At 39.0% G+C, this 21,574-nt stretch overlaps 4 protein-coding genes across 7 annotated transcripts in view; 1 reads left to right on the forward strand and 3 right to left on the reverse strand.

The window, feature by feature from the left end:
- The window catches only part of LOC134819580 (uncharacterized), a 776,807-nt gene that overhangs the window by 109,775 nt on the left and 645,458 nt on the right, over window positions 1–21,574 (reverse strand). The gene's annotated exons all lie outside the window — the stretch shown is intronic.
- Window positions 1–21,574, reverse strand: part of LOC134819584 (SRSF protein kinase 3-like) — an 88,731-nt gene that overhangs the window by 40,225 nt on the left and 26,932 nt on the right. The window lies entirely within an intron of this gene.
- LOC134819610 (ubiquitin-conjugating enzyme E2 H-like) overlaps window positions 1,776–21,574 on the forward strand; it is a 58,941-nt gene continuing 39,142 nt past the window's right edge. The window contains exon 1 of the mRNA XM_063829629.1: window positions 1,776–1,785. The gene's annotated coding sequence lies outside the window, so the exon portion shown is untranslated. The remainder of the gene's footprint in view (window positions 1,786–21,574) is intronic.
- Window positions 8,949–21,574, reverse strand: part of LOC134819252 (TBC1 domain family member 9-like) — a 32,348-nt gene continuing 19,722 nt past the window's right edge. For all 3 annotated transcript variants that reach the window (XM_063829075.1, XM_063829077.1, XM_063829078.1), the window contains 14 exons: window positions 19,913–20,032; window positions 19,587–19,655; window positions 19,186–19,328; window positions 18,974–19,064; window positions 17,023–17,166; window positions 16,737–16,837; window positions 16,065–16,241; window positions 14,656–14,762; window positions 14,057–14,233; window positions 12,584–12,990; window positions 12,286–12,434; window positions 11,982–12,095; window positions 11,094–11,201; window positions 8,949–10,928 (listed from right to left, as the gene is read on the reverse strand). In XM_063829075.1, the coding sequence (XP_063685145.1) occupies window positions 9,609–10,928; window positions 11,094–11,201; window positions 11,982–12,095; window positions 12,286–12,434; window positions 12,584–12,990; window positions 14,057–14,233; window positions 14,656–14,762; window positions 16,065–16,241; window positions 16,737–16,837; window positions 17,023–17,166; window positions 18,974–19,064; window positions 19,186–19,328; window positions 19,587–19,655; window positions 19,913–20,032 (3,227 nt within the window). In that variant the 3' untranslated portion in view covers window positions 8,949–9,608. The remainder of the gene's footprint in view (window positions 10,929–11,093; window positions 11,202–11,981; window positions 12,096–12,285; window positions 12,435–12,583; window positions 12,991–14,056; window positions 14,234–14,655; window positions 14,763–16,064; window positions 16,242–16,736; window positions 16,838–17,022; window positions 17,167–18,973; window positions 19,065–19,185; window positions 19,329–19,586; window positions 19,656–19,912; window positions 20,033–21,574) is intronic.

Here is a 21,574-nt window from a genome sequence, read left to right on the forward strand (position 1 = left end):
ATCAGACTTGAAGAAAGTGATCAGACTTGAAGAAAAGCAATTGAGTCTGTGTTCCATCACGTACCTTCCTCTAGCTATCACCTCCAGTAATTTTTGGCTACTAAATTTAGAGTTTATCATCATTATTTAAGTAATATGTTTAAATATGTCAATTATAATCATTTTATCTATTTGACTGAACCTAGAGTATATACACAGTATGGAGAAAGATCGTTTCAGAAAGTTGGCCCTAAATTATGGAATGAGCTGCCTCTAGAAATTAAGAATTGCATGTCACTGGAATCTTTTTAAGTGTATCTGAAAATGTTTCTTTTTAAACGTGCTTATGATATTAATTAATTGATAATTTATTCAATGTGAAAAATGGCCACAGGCCTAAATATTACATATCAATTTTTTTTTTGTGCTTGTTTATTCAAACAATATACACATAATATAACAATTACCCTATATAAAATTCAATATATAAAATTCAATATAAATTCAATAGAAAACCCTTGAACACCCTTTAAGTAGTATAAGTAAGCCAGTTTAAAGAACTGGCTCCAAATTTATATCTAATTCTGCTATTTTTACTGCACTACTACTTTTAGACCCTCTCTCTCCTCTAAGAGCTATGATTGTTGTTCTCAATAGGTCAAATCTTACTCTCTTCCTAATAAATGTCATTGCCTCACTATATCGTTGGCCTGATTTCCTAGATAGTTTATCCGCTAACTTCTTGAAGAACTTATTAGCTTCCCTTCCCATACCCCCAGTGGTTGATAGGACTATCGGTGTAAACGTCCCATGTTCGACTTCTACAATCCTTTTATTGTATAAATTCTTTTTCTGTCTCTCGTGGCTATTGTACATAGTGGTTGGAGATCCAAGAGCCTTATTGGAAGGAGCTTGAGCATGAAATACTCTTACATCTAAAAATGCCCTTTCCAATGGGTTCCATACACTCCTAGCACTAACATCTAATCTAGCTCCATCTGCTTTGTTGGCCCCTGCAGGAAGTTCTCTCCCATTGACAGGAATGAGGAGAGGTTCAGTGGTAACATCTTTACAGCCAGCAGTTTCTAATAGCTCTGCTATCACATCTCTCAATGAATTGTGGCGGAGAGATACATACCCACCCCTTTTGCATATCAATGAGTGGTTTATTGAGTTGTCACTTCCACATACACATATCAATCAATTACAATTCATTAACATTACCAATATTAAAAACTGTCAAAAATATCTAAGAAAGTATTCTCTAGCCAAAGGGCTCAATATTTAAATCTAAATCTTCAATATTGTCTGGTTTATATCGCAACTTGGGCCCTCTGTCCCCCCTTATCGAAATAACTGTTGTCTTTAATACCTCAAAGCGCAAGCGCTTTCTAAGATATGTTTTATTTTTTCAATGTTCACAGTTCAATGTTTCTATACTACTACTCTGAAGTGTATATATAATACCCTTAACCTTGTAATTTAGTGAATCAAGTCTTTACAATTTTCTATGGTTTGGAACTTAAATGTGGATTGCTTTTCAGGTTTTCTTGTATCCTGACTTGTTTTCGTGGCACACCTGTGCATTTTAACATGTTGTGCCACTATAATAATCTATAAGTTTAAATTATTATTATAATTATTTATCAAATAAGTGAGTTCCATGATAACTGAAGCCGCCCTATCAACAATTTTCCTAGGTCAACCATTTATTGTTATCAAACCAACTTGTACATTTTGTGTACTAATAATAATAATAACAAATTAATGTAATTTTTATACAGCACCAAAAGCTTAAATAATTTGAATTTAGCTCAGCTGTAAATGATGCTTAATTGACAAAATCGTGCATCTAGGAGCTGTGAAAGTTTTTAAAAGAGATAACTACAATTTAGTATTAACAAAATCATGTCGCCACAACTGCTTTAAGCACTTTTAAAATTGAAAATGTTCATTGACCGTGACGATTAGTGTGGTTGGTTTTATCCGATTTTTTTAGATTTTTATGGAGGTTGTACCATTGTAAAACTTACATTGTGACAGTATAGATGGCGAAATATTTTTGAAAATGGTCCTAACACAGCTTTGATAGTAACAATAACATTGGGTGAATAGATTGGGTGAACAAACTATGAAGCAGGCAATTATATGTGCTCATCCATCATTCTGCATATGTAAGCTCAGTAGTTTAATTGCTGATTCATACTCAATGGTGAATCGATAGAATTCATGTGTCGGAGATCTCGTGAGAACACCTTTTAATAATTATAGCCCTCAGGATCGCATTATCCCGATCCGGCCGTAATGTGTATTGAGGTATGCACTAATTGTAGTGGTGAACGGTTGCAGCTCAGGCTATGTTTCAGTATAACTATATATCAGAGATCGCAGTATATTTACATTCTACTCGGATTGCAGATTGAAATATTTTCCTGTTGGAACCATGACACATGCAGGGGAATACCAAAATATTAATTGTAGTTGTACAACTAATATGATCAATAATTAATAACGGCAACGCTAATTTGTCCTTATTGGACTTTATTTTTACGGACATAAGTTAATAGTTGCTGCAAATGCCAAATGCTACAACTACAAGTTAAGCCCTAGGGTTCATTTTAATGTCCGTTCATTTTAATTTTAATATCCGTTCGAATATTGGCGGACGTTTTAAATTGTAATTAAATAGACCATTGAGCGGTCGCGTTTATTTTAATGTCCGCTCAAAATTATTCCCGTTCACATTATTTCCGGTTGCAGTACGGGTAAAATAACGTCCGAATAAAGCTATCCGATAAGCTCAGGCAGAGCTTTCGGACTGCGTAAAACTAAACAACTTGAAACGTTGAAGAACGCCGTTAAGACATCTGTTGTTAACTCACCTAAAACACAAACATACAGTCCAATGGCGAAGAATTCACAGCCAACTGAGCAAGTCATAAGCTCGGAAACGCTCAAAAGCGTAGTAAAACGTGTTGTCGAGGAAGAGGACCGCAGTCTAGTCGCAACGTCATTGTATTTGGTCTGTTACAAGGGAGTGAGATATATAGAGAACTTATTGACACAGTTAGCGTGATTTTCCAAAACATTGGACAGAAACCGAAGATTGTTGAAGCGTGCAAAATTGCCAGAAAATCTAAGGACAATTTAGTTACAGCATCATTAATAAATGAGCAATTACGTTATTCGTTTAAGTTATTGCAAAATATTTGATTCCAATAAATAAAATCCGCCTTGTGCCGCGTGCGCTAATTTACTAATTCTGTACTCGCCTGCGTACACTGTACTGTACAGTGTACAGCAGGAGCAGGCCTGCAGGCATCATGCTACATCAGAGGCACATTTTAGGTGCGGTAAAAAAATCGAAATTATGCGGTACCGCACCCGACTATAAAGGTAAAATGTGCGGTAAGGTGCGGCAAATTTTTACCAATTATGCGGCAAATGTGCGACGATTTTTTCGAAATTTGTGCGGGAATTGTGCGGTTTTCTTTTGCATTTTCTGAAGGACTTTGGAAATTCTAAACGTATAACCGCCGCTCTTATCAAAAATAGGTCTGTTTATGTGTTACTGAGGGTGTAGTTCTTTACTAAGACCATGATTGAACCTATATTGAGATTCAGTTATCTGAGAACAGTGACTTGATCTGGTAGAGATCAGGAGACAGTTATTTGAAGACGCCTCTTGATAGAGTCGATCAGATCCCATGCGTGATCGCAAATATGTGACACGCTTGTTGGCATTGATCGTCAGTACTTGTAAACCATTTGATCCAAGATCTATTAAGCCCACTATAAAGCCAACGCTACAACGAATAGAGCTCATTACTCGATAAAAAGGGCTGCAGGTATGATCGAAGTACGGTAACGACGTGGGTTCCATAACGGCCTGGGTCACGGTCCCGAAAGGGCCTGGGTAACGGTCCCGAAAGGGCCTGGGTCATGGTCCCGAAAGGGCCTGGGTCACGTGGTAACCTGGTCATGTGGCCTAGGCATGAGTTCCAAAAGGGCCTGGGTCACGGTCCCGAAAGGGGTTGGGTCAGGGTCCCGAAAGGGCCTGGGTCACGTGGTAACTGGGTCACGTGGCCTAGGTATGAGTTCCAAAAGGGCCTGGGTCACGGTCCCGAAAGGGCCTGGGTAAGGGTCCCGAAAGGGCCTGGGTCAGGGTCCCGAAAGGGCCTGGGTCACGTGGTAACTGGGTCACGTGGCCTAGGTATGAGTTCCAAAAGGGCCTGGGTCACGGTCCCGAAAGGGCCTGAGTCACGGTCCTAAAAGGGCCCGACTTTTAACATATTATGGTTTTTACACTCGAAAATCTTAACGCGAAAATTTCAAAATTATGCGAAATTACGCGGAAAATGCTAGATTATGCGGAAATATGCAGAAAATTACAAAATGTGCGGAAAACAATAAATTATGCGGAAATGTGCGGAAAACGGTAAATTGTGCGATCCCGCACCCATCGCACCTAATATGTGCCTCTGTGCTACATGCGATTTTACAAATAATGTTCGACTTCAATTTAGACTTTCAGTTGTTGTAGTTGTACTGTATACTAATTGTGTCGGTTTATATATTTACCAGGCGGCGCTCAAATTGCATGATCAATAACGTTAATTTGTCCTTATTGGACTTTATTATTTCCGGTTGCGGTACGGTAAAATAACGTCCGAATAAAGCTATCCGATAAACTCAGGCAGAGCTTTCGGACTGTAAAACTGGACAACTTGAAATGTTGAAGAACACCGTTAAGACATCTGTTGTTGACTCACCTAAAACACAAACATACAGTTCAATGGCGAAGAATTCACAGCCAAAGCTGAGCAAGTCATAAGCTTGGAAACGCTCAAAAGCGTAGTAAAACGTGTTGTTGAGGAAGAGGACCGCAGTCGCAACGTCATTGTATTTGGTCCGTCACAAGGGAGCGAGATATATAGAGAACTTATTGACACAGTTAGCGAGATTTTTCAAAACATTGGACAGAAACCGAAGATTGTTGAAGCGTGCAGAATTGCCACGAAATCTAAGGACAATTCAGTTACAGCATCATTAATAAGTGAGCAATTACTAATTCTGTACTCGCCTGCGTACACTGTACTGCAGCAGGAACAGGCCTGTCTGTCTATCTGTCTATCTGTCTGTCTATCTGTCTATCTGTCTGTCTGTCTGTCTGTCTGTCTGTCTGTCTGTCTGTCTGTCTGTCTGTCTGTCTGTCTGTCTGTCTGTCTGTCTGTCTGTCTGTCTGTCTGTCTGTCTGTCTGTCTGTCTGTCTGTCTGTCTGTCTGTCTGTCTGTCTGTCTGTCTGTCTGTCTGTCTGTCTGTCTGTCTGTCTGTCTGTCTGTCTGTCTGTCTGTCTGTCTGTCTGTCTGTCTGTCTGTCTGTAATTTCCGAGCGGCTTAATTAAGAAAACGGTAAGAGTTACGGCAGTCTCTATATTTACTAGGCGTTTTTAATGCTAAATGTGTTTCACTTTCAGTGTTTATAAACACAAAAGCTGAGGTCCCCAGGTAATGAAACATATTAACATAATATTAATATTATGAATTGGGTCATGCCATGTGAATTTTATATGCTAATCTGCATTCATCACGCTTTTTATACTAATAAATTATTCTTATGTAATGAGTAAGCACGAGAATTTACCTATGATACTAATACTAATAATAATAATTAGAACCCATAGATTTATTTTTTCTGGCATTACCATTTAGTGACAAAATTCGTGCTACCCAGGGTCTGCAGGCCACCTGGCAGACAGACAGACAGACAGACAGACAGACAGACAGACAGACAGACAGACAGACAGACAGACAGACAGACAGACAGACAGACAGACAGACAGACAGACAGACAGACAGACAGACAGACAGACAGACAGACAGACAGACAGACAGACAGACAGACAGACAGACAGACAGACAGACAGACAGACAGACAGACAGACAGACAGACAGACAGACAGACAGACAGACAGACAGACAGACAGACAGACAGACAGACAGACAGACAGACAGACAGACAGACAGACAGACAGACAGACAGACAGACAGACAGACAGACAGACAGACAGACAGACAGACAGACAGACAGACAGACAGACAGACAGACAGACAGACAGACAGACAGACAGACAGACAGACAGACAGACAGACAGACAGACAGACAGACAGACAGACAGACAGACAGACAGACAGACAGACAGACAGACAGACAGACAGACAGACAGACAGACAGACAGACAGACAGACAGACAGACAGACAGACAGACAGACAGACAGACAGACAGACAGACAGACAGACAGACAGACAGACAGACAGACAGACAGACAGACAGACAGACAGATAGACAGATAGACAGACAGATAGACAGATAGACAGACAGGCCTGTTCCTGCTGCAGTACAGTGTACGCAGGCGAGTACAGAATTAGTAAATTAGCGCACGCGGCACAAGGCGGATTTTATTTATTGGAATCAAATATTTTGCAATAACTTAAACGAATAACGTAATTGCTCATTTATTAATGATGCTGTAACTAAATTGTCCTTAGATTTTCTGGCAATTTTGCACGCTTCAACAATCTTCGGTTTCTGTCCAATGTTTTGGAAAATCACGCTAACTGTGTCAATAAGTTCTCTATATATCTCGCTCCCTTGTAACAGACCAAATACAATGACGTTGCGACTAGACTGCGGTCCTCTTCCTCGACAACACGTTTTACTACGCTTTTGAGCGTTTCCGAGCTTATGACTTGCTCAGTTGGCTGTGAATTCTTCGCCATTGGACTGTATGTTTGTGTTTTAGGTGAGTTAACAACAGATGTCTTAACGGCGTTCTTCAACGTTTCAAGTTGTTTAGTTTTACGCAGTCCGAAAGCTCTGCCTGAGCTTATCGGATAGCTTTATTCGGACGTTATTTTACCCGTACTGCAACCGGAAATAATGTGAACGGGAATAATTTTGAGCGGACATTAAAATAAACGCGACCGCTCAATGGTCTATTTAATTACAATTTAAAACGTCCGCCAATATTCGAACGGATATTAAAATTAAAATGAACGGACATTAAAATGAACGCTAGGGCTTAACTTGTAGTTGTAGCATTTGGCATTTGCAGCAACTATTAACTTATGTCCGTAAAAATAAAGTCCAATAAGGACAAATTAGCGTTATTAATTATTGATCATATTAGTTGTACAACTACAATTAATATTTTGGTATTCCCCTGCATGTGTCATGGTTCCAACAGGAAAATATTTCAATCTGCAATCCGAGTAGAATGTAAATATACTGCGATCTCTGATATATAGTTATACTGAAACATAGCCTGAGCTGCAACCGTTCACCACTACAATTAGTGCATACCTCAATACACATTACGGCCGGATCAGGATAATGCGATCCTGAGGGCTATAATTATTAAAAGGTGTTCTCACGAGATCTCCGACACATGAATTCTATCGATTCACCATTGAGTATGAATCAGCAATTAAACTACTGAGCTTACATATGCAGAATGATGGATGAGCACATATAATTGCCTGCTTCATAGTTTGTTCACCCAATCTATTCACCCAATGTTATTGTTACTATCAAAGCTGTGTTAGGACCATTTTCAAAAATATTTCGCCATCTATACTGTCACAATGTAAGTTTTACAATGGTACAACCTCCATAAAAATCTAAAAAAATCGGATAAAACCAACCACACTAGTGACGATGTCAATGGTCAACCTTACTGGGCCGCGCTAACCCTGTCATTCCGCCTAATATCTATTCGGAATGTTAATGAACATGATAGCCTGAAGTCCCCAGGTAATGGTCAACCCTTCCAGATCATTGCTCTACGAATTAACAAAACCCAGTAACAAAACAACGATATTATTTGTTATTTTTGATGCGAAGCAAGAATACTAGTTTGCGCGGCGCGTCAAAGCGGCGAAGTCCTCCAATTAAAATACTTTATTGTGTCGACTGTCATCTCATTTGACTGAACAATATAAGTTTTTCGTGTTTATAAATTGCAATGATCCAATATTTCGCGTCAAGTCATTCAGTAATATGTTGTTCTTTTTGTGGGTAACGCAGTTGTACCACGATGTGACCCAAATTAATTTCATTTGATCATATCCAACATCCATTTTCAGCCACGATCAACGATACAGCCGCGCGCACTCTTATTGGGCCGCGCTCAGCCTGTCATTCCGCCAAATTTCTATTTATGAACATGATAGCCTGAGGTCCCTTGATTCACGATGTCAATCCTTCGCAGCTCGGTGAGGCACAGTGGTGCATCTCGCCGATCTACCGGCGAGAAGCATTATTTGATGCGCGCGCGACCCAGTAGTGCATCGCGCTACAAGAGGTCCCCAGATAACGCGGCGCGCACTCATGATGCGCGGCGGGGCTGCAACAAGTGCAAAGTAACAAGTGATACCCTACAATGTCAAATGTATACATAGTATTAAAGTATTTATTTGTAAAATAATTATAACTTCGCGTCGGTAGACAGTATAGTAATAATAATCAAAGCTTCATGAATGTGCAATTCTGCACTTACCAGGCCAGTCAATCCCCAAACATAACATACTAATTATACCATGCGCGGCGCTCTTTCTGAAATTTTGTTTTCCGCCTCAGTACAATAAAGTATAAACCTAGAAGTCCATTACACTTATCAGTTATAGCTTAAGGGTCTGGAAGATACTGATAGCTCATCTGACCCACCATGCCCTTATCTTAGAAATTATAGAGGATGCCGACCAGACGGCAGACAAGAATGATTTATGACTTAACGATTCACCTAACCATGTGCTTTCGCGCCACTGCAAGCGCAAGGGCTCTGGATACAGCAAACTTAACGACGTGAAAGCAAAAAGCACTTTTGAATTCCATCACACGAAATCTGTTTTTAAAATCATACACTTTAAATTTGGTCGTCCAAAAAAGAGATTTCAAAATAAATAAATCAGTCTTTTACAGTAATCCCGGGTTTAAACAAATTTTGTCGAAATATCATTATATAAAGACACATAATCTAAAATTGTTCAGAAGAACTGCATAAAATTCTCAAATCAACACGTTTACCAACAAAATGTCTGACACTAATAATCTCTTCTACGTTTGGAAAAATTCGTAGGTCATAATTCAACAAAAGTTCACATCAATTAAAGTGTACCAACAATCAATCAGCTATGGTTTGTGAAAAAAAAACACAATTCACAATGAAAAAGTTGTCACTTGTCAAACACGCCAGTAGTAAGCACAATAACTCAGTAATCTTTTGGGGGAGGGGAAACTTTTTTTGCAAAGGTTGTCTGCAGCTTGATAATCAATGTTTAGTCATTAAAGTAAGGGAACACGATTGCTAAGTTGTGCAGGCTTTCTACAAACATCAATCACAGCAAAAAACAATGAACAAAGTGAATATCCAGTCACAGTTAAGATTAACCATTGGTAAGGGGAGGTGGTGCATATAACAGTAGTAAGTTCTAGAAAGTTCCAAATGGTATGGCTATAAAATGGTATGCAATTGCACCTCCTACTTACAAAATGCGTATCATAGGCTGAAAGTAAAATCATAATGTAAACCGCTACCCCACAAAACATCATCTATATTTATACTAAGCTGCTATCTAATGTTCGTATTGATTGGGCTTTGATTGTGGAAAAATTGATAAATAACCGGTTCACTTCTCAAGGAGAAATTTAAAACTTGAAAAGGAAGCTCCCACTCCTCCTCACTCTCTATTGTCTTGTTGTTCTGATTCAGACCCTGAGCATGAGGCTGTGCTCCTTTGTTATTGTTATTGTTATTGTTATTTTTAGTCACTCCTGGTGACACTCCAGTCTCAATAGTGGGAAGTGCTGGAGCAGATTTGTCCTGGATGCTATTACAGCTGACCATGGTCACTAAAGTGGCCTGTGGCGTGAGTTTAGGTCTGGTTCTTTGACCGGTGTTGAAGTTGAGATGTTCATCAGACTGATTATCTGGCGTTTCGTTTTTACCTTCTGAAAGTAGGTCGGCTGCCTCTTCTGAGTTTTCTGTCTGTTCCCCCTCTGATTGCTGTTCTGTCTGTTCTCCCTTTAGATTGTCTGTTTGTAAGGAGCTGAGCCCGGAACTGGTCGGTAAAGTGATCTCCTCAGATAGTTGGCAAAGAGTCTCCACAGCATCATACCCAACTTCAGTGTCACTCGAGGCTCCACCTCCTTCAGAGGAGACAACCTCTGTGTTCTGTTGAGATGGTGGTGTTGGCAACCACTCACCAGCTTCTCCCATCTTGGTGACCTGAGCTCCGAATCTCCCGATGGCGCTGTAGATCTCAATAACGCTAGCTTCATCGTCTGGATACAGTCCATACAGACTCTTCCAGAGCTGGATAAACTGCTTCTGTTTTATCGGAGGCGTGTGAGAGGACTCCACCAGACTCACCAGCTGCGATGCCATGTTCGGGTACCGCCTGATTCCCACTGTCTTCCAGTACCGGGCTGGTCGCTCCGCAGATAGGGTGGACAGAAGCGCTGGGTCTGGTTCCGAGTCAGTTGAGCTCTGAGAGACAAACCCGTGGTCAGAGCAGGAGTCTCCACTACTGTTGTATGCACTGCAGTCACTTCCGCGCTTTTCTCCCATTTGGTCGCTGTAAGATTTCTCCACCACTGCCGCTCTCTCCCTCTCCTCCAAGTGCATGTAGTAGAACAGCTTCAGCTTCTGGTCCAGAGATCCGTTGCACATGATGTCGAACCCAAAGACTGTCTCGTGGAACTCCACTAGCCCATCTTTGTCACTGTCCAACACGACGAATAACCTGCCAGCCAGGACACTGTCCAAACAGCCTCGACCCCAGGGTGAGAGCTGGGTGAACAGCTCGCAGTACCTCTCCATATCCACTACAAACTTCCCCGATATGTGGTTGTTTCCTTTTGTGCTCTGACTCATCTTCCGTCGGCATTCCTGGGGATTATTGTTCTATTAGGTACTTACTTAATTGACGGTTTTATCAAAGTAATTACTGTGATAACCTTATAATTACAAGTAATATTCCCTATTTTATAGGTGGCTTGACAAAGAAAAGTGCACTACCTCGCCATAATAGTGACATCAGGGATTTATATGTACCTGGAATTTGCGGTAGAGGAAGTCAATCTCGTGAGGTTGAAATGAGGTTATACCTCGAACACTGCGCAGAACACTTCTCTTATCTTGGTCCTCTATAGACTGTACTACCTGATAAGGAGAATTGTTAGGATCTTTACATTAATTTCATGTTTGGAGCCATAATAAACCAACCAATATTGGGAAGTTTGACGTTTTAATACAAAGTAAGCGTTGAAGAAAGAACGACAAGCGACCAAATACGTCAATACGATTTATCCGGGAAAGCTTTATAATCATATTTGGTCAAGGGCGTTATAACGTTTGTCAGGGTGTATAACGGTTATCTTAATCAAATACATTTTTATTGTTCAAAAAGCTTTATATTCATATTAGATCAAAGGCTGTCTAACGGTCCTTTTAATCAAATGACATTTAATAGTATAACCTGTCCAATGCCAGGAATAGAAATGACATTATCATTATGGCCTCCAACCCCCTGTCAAGTTATTAAATATATAACTTTTCACTCACTTCATTTCACTCATTCACTTTATATTTTATTACCACAGTATCTGCCAAAACCAACATGGCCTAAGTAGAGAGGGGCCTTGACGTTGTTTCCCGCTTGGCCCTGCATCCCAAGCTGACGGTTGGCCTCCACTCTAAAGAAACTTACCTTCAGTGGAGGCCGATGGTCAACAATTAGCGATGTAAGAGCTTGGCGAGTACAAATCCTGACCTCCTTTTACACCTTTGGGACGACTTTCGCAAATGCGAGAGGAATGACCCCGAGGAGGGCTCCATTGGTTTTAGTAGGTTGCATATTATTTAAAAAAAAAAAAAAAGAAAAAAAAAAAAAAAAAAAAAGTTATTAAATATATAAATTTTTTACAACACACATTTCCTCACCTTGAGTCGCTCCGAGTTACGTAAGTTCTCCACGTGAGTCATTGAGATGTGCCCGAAGTTCCGGTAACTCATTGAGATTAGGAGTCCTATTTCGACTGATTTTGAGGAGATGGTCTGAGAAAAAGGGGACGTGTTTCATTAACTGTAAACTAGTTTAATACATGAAGCTATCAAGCGCAATCAGAACACAATAATAATCGCTAACAACTAAATTAATGAACGATTACATCACATTTCACAACAATAAAATCATTACAGAGACAGAGATATAGTAAGAAATAAATTATCAGTAATATCTTTATACCTGTATCTGTAAAGGAGAGTCCTTGTTGCAGATGCTCTCTGTGAACTCAGTGAGAAGCTGCATGGCCTCCCCATCATCATGCACCTCCAGTAGTGCTGCCTGGTTGTATTGCAGGATCTGTATTGCTATCTGGAACAGGAACTTTGTACCTGTGGGACTGGTGGTTATTGGCTGTGATAAAGTGGTGAGCTACAGTTGGAACCATTATAAATAATCAATATCGATCAAGATGTACATTACAATTCATTCTTAAATAAGTCTTCAAGCTTGAATATTTAAAATACTTAATTAAACATACCCTCGTAAAAGAAGGAGTCCACAATGTGGATAGCAGAGGAGAAAGGAACAATGGAGAGGAAGAGAGTAAGGAACCAAGACATGGTAACCATCTTCAGTACTCCCAGATTAGCCAGATGTCGGTGTAAATCCGGTAAGTTCTCTTTCAGCAATATCTCGAAGACATTCTGATCCACAATAGCTCCCACGACCTTCTTGTTATAATAGTCAGGAAGTAGTCGCTCCACAACAGCTACCAGCAGCCAGAAGGACTCCTCTTCCGAGCCGTACAGAAGAAACACACTGGCTATCATATTCATAGCTTGACAGTATCCCACGTTGGAATTGTAGAGGGCGTAAGAGAGTAAGACCCGTCTCAGAGCGTCAATACCTTTCTCAGATTGGTAGGCTGGGTGTTCTGGTAACGACCTGGACGGGAGGAGTTGTTTAGAGTTCTGGTCGGAAACTGTTTCGTACAATCTCTAAATGGTTTCTAATTAGAGTCAGTATTCTGCTGTGTACAGTAGTTTTTATCAGTCAATGTATGTTTCCAGTCCGAATTTAACCTAAAAGGCATCACCAATATTTAGACCGTACGTGTTTTAGAACCGTACGTGTTTTTGGAGACTCTAAATTAACACCGGTATGACGTTAATAGCTAAACTAATAACTGTTGTAACCGGATAACCGAGCAACAACAGATGCAGATAGACCTAAACATTGTTCATTCTCAAAATTGCAAAGTAACCCAATAAGTAAAAACATGGGCTTAGACTTGAAATGTCGTTTTTATTTAAAAATCAAGAGACTTGGCGAAATGTTAGTTTTTTAACAGTTTTATTATTATTTTAATTGATTGATGGGCAAGCAAGCATGGATCCATATCATAACATGCATATGGATAATCGCCTCTGGTTAGAGTTAATATGAACACGACACACATCATTCAAAGAGAGTATGACAATTTAGAATATTGCACATCCTGCAATTCAATACTATTTATTGATGTAGCGGTGATTAACAATAATTTAATAATCACAAATCATATTACCACATGATATATCACTGTCACGTTGTGCTAGCTCAGTCTAGTCGGTCAAATAAAGGTTTATTAAAAGTTGAAATTTATTATGTCGCGCGATGTTTCTACAAATATATTTTTAGCGCGTTACATATATTCCATTGCCGCGTAATTCCAGGATAGGACACACGAATGAACAAAATAAAAGAATTTTGCACCGCTATTCTTGATTTGATGAGCGACAATATGGCCTTGAAATCGGTACTGTCAATATGTATAACACCAACCATGCTGATAAACAAGTCAGTTCTGATTTTATTAATTGCACAGAGTGTAGCAAGCTATACATTGCACCAGCATGAACTATAACAGACCTCCAATTATACAGCAGTTACTATTGCGGCATTGTATGTATAGCCACCATTGTCATTTCACCAATAGAATGAAGAATATAATTACACTCATGCAGCTCACCTGTGCAGGTCTCTTTCGATCTCATCAGCGACAATGGGCGACACATTGCCCGATTTCTCTACCAGCATGTCGTATTTTCCCCGGTATTTCTCCATGTCGAATATAGCTCCGGACAGAATTAACCACATCTCAGCTCTCAGCTTGTCTGGTATACCATGAGATATCAACTCTTGGAGCCTGGGGAGATCTTAGCTATTAAATAATGTAGTATATAAATTTAGAGCTCACCTACTGCTAAAGATCAAAGAGGTGGGGCAATGATCACATACTTGATCAAACAATTGATCACATACTCTTACTCAACATGCCCAGATCATAATAAATTTTGCAATATCTTCTAGAAGCTTGTAGAAGCTAAGTTGTTGCACCATTGACAGTTTGACACCAACTTTTAATGAAAGGGACAAATTCACATTTTAACCTTGATCATAATCGATGAAATATGTCAAATAACCGCTACCTATGAATTTACTTATTAGGTAGCAAATTTGTCACAATATCCCGCAAGCTGCACACCTACAACTTTCTGCGAAATACTGGAATATTCTCCGAACATTCAACTAATATTGAAGATAAAATTATGAATTGTGAGAGCTCACCTTTTAGTCCGGTACATACAGACTCCTCTACCATACTCAGAGAAATGTAGCTGCCAGAGATGCTCCTTTACAGCTTGTCTGGGCGAGATTATGTCTACAAACTGGACCTGTTGGATATTTTACATTATTACAGGAAGTAACAGGTTATATTGTTTAACCATTCAGTCACCCTTCAAACTGCTCTGTCACAGCTATAAAGTGAACCTCTGCACTCTGAAGTAGTAGTGACACAATTTTGATTCAACAGAGCAATGGAGCAGTTTGACTCAAACTGAGTTTGAGTTAAGGGGCTATGAACTAAACAACAAGTTGTTTTTTAGTGGGAGAATATTCAATAATGATTAAATTAATGTAATTTCTCACCACAACATAGAGCCTGCAGGGAAACAAGTAGTTACAGTAGAGCATAAATCTAGAGATGTCATTTACTGAGGTACACAGCTTACTACGAATGTGCTACTGAATCACTTGACCATTACATTGCAACCCGGTGAGAGTGAGACAGCCTATTACATTATTACAAAGTTCGGTTGAACGACTTTCTAACCCCTGCTAGATTATTATATTAAATAACCACCTATATTATTAAATAACCACCCAACTGACATCTCCGAACCGTCTGCCGTCACGTCTTAAATATCTCTTAAAGCAGGTTACCCCGTCATAATTAGAGGGGGGTTCTTGAACCTGATTATGACGATACAAATTAACCATGTAACAGTCTCTCTCCCTCATGTTCAGGTCAAATTAGCATAATATGCAGATTCGCAGAATAATGACAGCTTGCGAAGTTTAGTGCAGATTCCGTGACCTAAACCAGTATAATGGTGCCCCGATAATAGCTGAACCGTAATTATAAACCCCAGGCTATTAGTATCTCAGACGGGCACTACTTGTTAACTTGAGCAGAGCGTTTATAATATCCTGCACAAATCTGCACTCAGCACTCTCTGTACAGTGCACAGTGCACAGTGCACAGTGCACAGTGCACAGTGCACAGTGCACAATAACCATTAACCATTAACCATGATAGCAGGGTGATTACTTTATAGAACAGTTATGTTACACAACATAACATATTCACCATACCACTGTACTTATACCTTTATACACCACGTCAACTACTCAACTAGTAGTGTTACAGTAGACTGCACTTACTGGACAATGGCAGCTTGTAAGCTCGGTTTGTAAGCAGGTACGGTGCTTTCAAGGCACTTGGTGTGGTTGTGCTAAAATCCCCACCACCGCTATAAATTTCTTTATTGCAACAGCGTATTGCTTAACATTTCGTCATAGTAATTGTGTTAGTAGACTGGTAGACAATGCTTTAAGGGTGATAGGGGGTGGTTGGAGCGTGCTGCAAGGGGCGGACAAACTGACAGACAAACAGACAAACAGACAGTACATACCTGTAGACCACGCTCCGTTGGTGAGAGAGGTTTGATGCTATCAGTAGCTGTAGAGTTGTGCAGAAAGTCTGATATCTTACAACAGAGATAGTCTCGCTGGGGAACACTCCCAAACATGAACGTTATCTTGTTCTTAGCTGTAATGTGCAGAGCGTCCGGACACACTGAGCTATCGACCTGATAAAAGAGGAACATTTAAATCACGTGATCAGGTATATGCAGCATTCTCGGGAGAATCCAATCAAGAGTTTAAAATATGAAGCGTGTTAATTCGCGAGATTTGCCATTTACCCTCAACCACTGTCATTATGTCGGTAGTTAATCTCGAGCAAAGTGACAGTTCCGATGGATGATAAATCTCGACCAGCTTGATATCTCAACGTCTTAAGAGCATAATTAATTTTATGTCGCATGCGTGACAAAGTATACTGCATATAATCTGTCATTTCTTAATTCCCTCTCCTTAGTAGCTGGCGAGAGGAAACTGATAACTCTTATATACTTATATATGATTGGAACGTATTCCCTTACAATACACGCTTAGCAAAGGACAAATTAGGTTTGTAGCTACCGAATATTGATAGCAGCAAGCCTCAGAATCAACTGAGGTTAACTGAGGTTAACAACACGAAAATGAGGTAATGATACTTTACAAAAATACAAAAAACTAACCTTTTCAACTACTGCTATTTCCTTCATGGGGATGATGACTTTACATCTGATGTCGTATTTAGAAATGAAGCATAAGTAAGAGGGGCTGCAGTATAACCGTCCTAAACGATAATAAATGTTAACCAATATTTCAAACTTTCAAAACATGTTACAAAAGTGACAATAATCAGCAGAATATTAGCATTTTATAATCTTATAAAAATACTATTACTAACCAACAAATCAGTCAATTAATTATATCTAAAAACATTATCAATAGCCAATTAAGCAATTAAGAGTTAATTACCAGGCACATCAGATTTAGTGTAAGGGAACCAGAGGTTGCAGTTGACAAACCCGTCGAGCCGCTCCCACAAGGGCAGGTTAAACCTCTTACAGTATCCTTCACTCTGGGCTTTCGCGTCAATGTACTGCTTAACGTAGTTTTTATCTAGGGTGTGGCTAAGTTAGTTACGGTTATCAATTAGCAAAGTATTTACCTAGGGGTTAACATATGGTATAAAAGCTTGGCTTGCACAGTTAACTGTCGTCATAAGGAAGCAACTGGAATGATGATCATGTTAATTGGGGGTGTGTTCAAAATGATGACTATGTTTGGTGGTATGCATGGAATGATGACTATGTTTGGTGGTATCATGAAGAACGCGCCAGATAATAATAAGATGTAAACCTCTGACTACAGATTGCTCCAAGATCTTGCAAAACAAGATCTTGCTAAACAACAAGCAGTGCTTAGTTTGTGTTCAGTTTATTTCAGAGTTGGTACTAAGTTAAGACTTAAAGATCGTTCAGATAAATTCATACAATAAAGAAATGATTAAGAAATATCAAATCCTGTAACCAGACAGTTTGGGGCTTTTAAAAAATCATTTTAACATTTTAGTAGTCTGTGATCGAGCTTATATGATACTGTTATATAATGATGCATATAATTATAATTTAGAGTTCAACAGTGATGCAAGAAGAGAACGGTATTAGAATAACCTGCACAATCAGAATTTTGTAGAATTTATGATTATTTATAAGATTCCAGGAATCGAGATCTTCAAAGAATTCTATTAGCAACAGCCACTAGCCAGTGTGCGCTATTGAAATACGCACCCGAGAGAGAATTATGTTAATTTAAGGGTCAGGACGATTATATTTTATTAGATTATTGCAGTTAGATATTATAAGGTTGTACAGTTGCAATTAATATTCCGCCCAATCTAACCTAGGTACTAGAGCAATATCACGAAGAATATGCAGCAGATATTTTCTATTTTCCAGATAATCAAGCTGTTCAACCTGGACAACTTAATAAAATTATAGATTTTAAAAGAAATAGTGATGTCAAGGTAAATAAGATGGAAATATACATATTAACAGAAAATAACTCCATATTAAACGACAGGTTACAATGATGCTGTTCTGGTTATTAGGGCTCTTAAAGCCAGTACGGCGGAGAACTGTGGACTTATATTTAGATGCTCACTGCACATTGTATGGGCACTTGGCACTGGGCACTGGGCAGCGTGGCTGAGTTGCATCATAATAAAATGTATGTAATGAGCATGCAGCTGGAGTACTGGTGTAGGTCTGACTCTAAGTCTAACTCTAAGTCTAACACTAAGTAATAGTCTCTAATATAATGGTTTACTCATTGTTTGTGTTTTGTCATTATCTTAAACAATGGGAGAAGTTATAACAATTGGACAAGAAACATTAAAACTAATTCAGTACCAGGAATGACCTTGCAAGTCAAAGGACTAACGCGAACAGTTGTATTGTATTGGATTAAAAGTTAAGATTAACTCGGAGCCAGTAAATTCGGGACCAGTAAACTTGGAGCCAGTAAAGTATTATTTTAAGACAGCTATAGTTCATACTTCATTATGCAGTCCAACTAATTATAATTTGTGTAGCCAAAGTTCTCAGGTAATTGGCAAAATGTTCCTCCGTATTAGCGTATGTTCCTCCGTATTGGCGTATTACCACAGGAATGCAAATTTGTAACTAGCATGTTGATGCTGTCCACCGCAGCGCTATTCTGCCTAGACTCTTATTTCGGTGTGGTCGCATCAAATGATCTATGTACTTTGTATGTACATGTATTATTTAGATAATTTAATGTATATAGATCGTTTAATTTTATGTATATGTTTAGTACAGGAGCTAACCTTACTACAAGTTTAGATTATTACAGAAAGTGGTAACATGGTGGTAAAAGTGGTACAGAAATTAAAATCTAAAATTACCATTGTTCATGATCTCCTCGTCAAACTTGTAATAATCATTCTTATCTTCCACTCCGTTCAACAAACTCTTAACTGCCATCTTGCTCAACTCCTGGGACAAATAATTTCTATTTAGTACATTGGCGTAAAACTAAAACTTTGAATTGGAAACCAGAAACTAACAGATTGAAATAGGACAAATCCAGTGCTAGTTAAAAGAAGACAAATCTCACCTGAACTAAGTGAAGAGTTTCCTCCAAGTTAAAGAAGAAGAGGAAAGCGTGTCGTTCTGTTCTGGTTAGTATCTTGAAACCTCCAGATATCTTCTCTATTCCTACTAGTTCGGTCCAGGGGATACAGTGCTGAACTGTCTTACCTGTCATTAAATTAATTAGTTGTAAAACATTTTTAAAGTTGTTTTTTAGTTTATATGCTCCTTTACAAGTAAGCGATTAATTCACACCAAAAATGTATGTAATAATGACAACAGACACGCGGATTCTGTTACGTTTGTAGCAGTCGAAATATTTTGGATTTTGAAACCTACACTTTTTACTTTTTAAAAACTTTTTACTTTTTTTCCCATAACAATTTCCTTTATTGCTTATCTTACGCTGAGTAATTATAATCTTACCTAGGAAGTAAGAGTGAAATGAGAGATGTCGTAGCGAGAGGTAGAGCCAGCCCTGCTTCGGGAAATTACCTACAAGAACATGCGTGTTATGTTACATAAGATTAACTGTTTACATCCAAAAGTACAGACATGTTTACTTTTGGAATTATTTCAAAACAACAGAGATAATTAAAATACATGACGCATCCTGATACACTTTCTAAATATTCAGATAGTACTGGCAACTCAGCAAGGGATAACAGTTAATTGTAATTATGTAATTGTGATTATGTGATTGTGATTATGTAATTGTAATTATGTAATTGTGCTTGACGTAGACGACTCACCATGCCATATGCTGCAAGAGTAATAGTTGACCAATCTGTCATCCTCCGTAAGAGCAAATATCTTGTGAAACTTTTCAGAAGTCATCTGGAATTTGACCTCCGCTTTACTCGCTTCCTCTCCTGAGAATATAGTGTGTTAAAGCGGGTTGTCATTACTTTGTCATCAGTGTGTCATCAGTTTGTCATAAGTTTGTCAACAGTAGGATGTCTTATCAACACGGAGTTAATATGTGAGGTGAGAACTGGTCATTTGTAAACTTAGTTGTACATTTAACATGTTTGTAGTTTGTACAGTATTTAGTTGTTATGATTACATGGTACTAGCTTTACATTGGACGACTGACTAGTCTTACTAAGAGTTTTAAACTATCATTTACTATGATCTTATTGCTGACAGCATGGTTTTCAATTAGAGCTTTTCCTGGACAACCAGATAAACTACTAACATGATAAGTGAACTGACAAACTTACCATTCAAAAGGTACTCAATACCAAGATCATATATCTTCCAAAACTCCTTAAAAACCATCACAAGTGCTGCTGTCGGTAGTAACGATTAAAAATAACAGTACGTACATTAAAGTAAATATTTTTTAGTAAACCTAAAAAACACTAAAGAAAAATCTCAGGTATGGTTGAAGCAGGTAACACAGTAGCACTAATATCAAGAGAGAAAGACTAAGCTTAAGAGAGATACAAGATACAACAAGATACAAGGGCAGGTCTCTCCCGCAAGTTAAGATGGCCTGAGGTGCTTATCTCCTTTTTCAGTAACCCTAAGCCAATCTGTGCCGAGGCACTATACTAGCTTTAGGGGGTAAGTCCTACGAGCCAGAGAATGTATATCACCAGCCGAAGCTGTACCAAATCACAGCTTGGTAACGAGCTCAAGAGAGAAAGACTTCAACTAACCGGAGCTGGAGCACCGCTTTATATAGTGTGTTGCTAAACGCATCTGCCTCCCCCGCTAAGGACCGTTAAAGCTACTGTGCAAGCTATTAACTGGCACGTCAAACTGAGAATCAAGTTCCACTTCTATAACCTCAAACAATCCTGATCATGACAAACTAGCTGCATTCTAGCAAGTAGCGGATATTCCCACCATTTAACTATGACTTCGTGGACTTCCACTTCCATATTCTCAAACTTTATTCCTACCATTTGGCCATCGTAGCTTATTTAGCGACATTTAACGTTATCAATCCATTAAGTAGCACGTCGATAAAATTAGGTTCCACTTCCATGTTCCCAAACTTTCTCTCAATGTTGGCATCACAACCTCTGATAGTGGTGATTAAGACCATTTATCTGGAGCAGCATCTTCTTGAGCCTCACGTCATGGTAGTGCGCAAACTAAATATCAAACTCGGGGATAATTGGCGAATTATACCCTGGCATCGGAAATGTTCATATTTGATATTTTCTGAGGTTCATAGGTTATATTATGTAGTAGATATAAGCCTGTTCTATCATGATTGATGCGAACACGTATGTCCTAATGCTATGAACAGGGATGTTGGGAGTCCCCAAAGTGACTTTTTAAAAAAGTCTTTTAGTTTTTCATCAAATTGAAAAAAACGTGACAAAACCCCTTCAGCACCCAATAAATAAGTGTTGGGTTGAAGACAAGCGTCTAAACATCCACGTTTGAAATTTTAGAAG

This window comes from Bolinopsis microptera, chromosome 8 (assembly GCF_026151205.1).
Source record: "Bolinopsis microptera isolate Bmic1 chromosome 8, MBARI_Bmic_1.0, whole genome shotgun sequence".
Taxonomy (NCBI): Eukaryota; Metazoa; Ctenophora; class Tentaculata; order Lobata; family Bolinopsidae; genus Bolinopsis; species Bolinopsis microptera.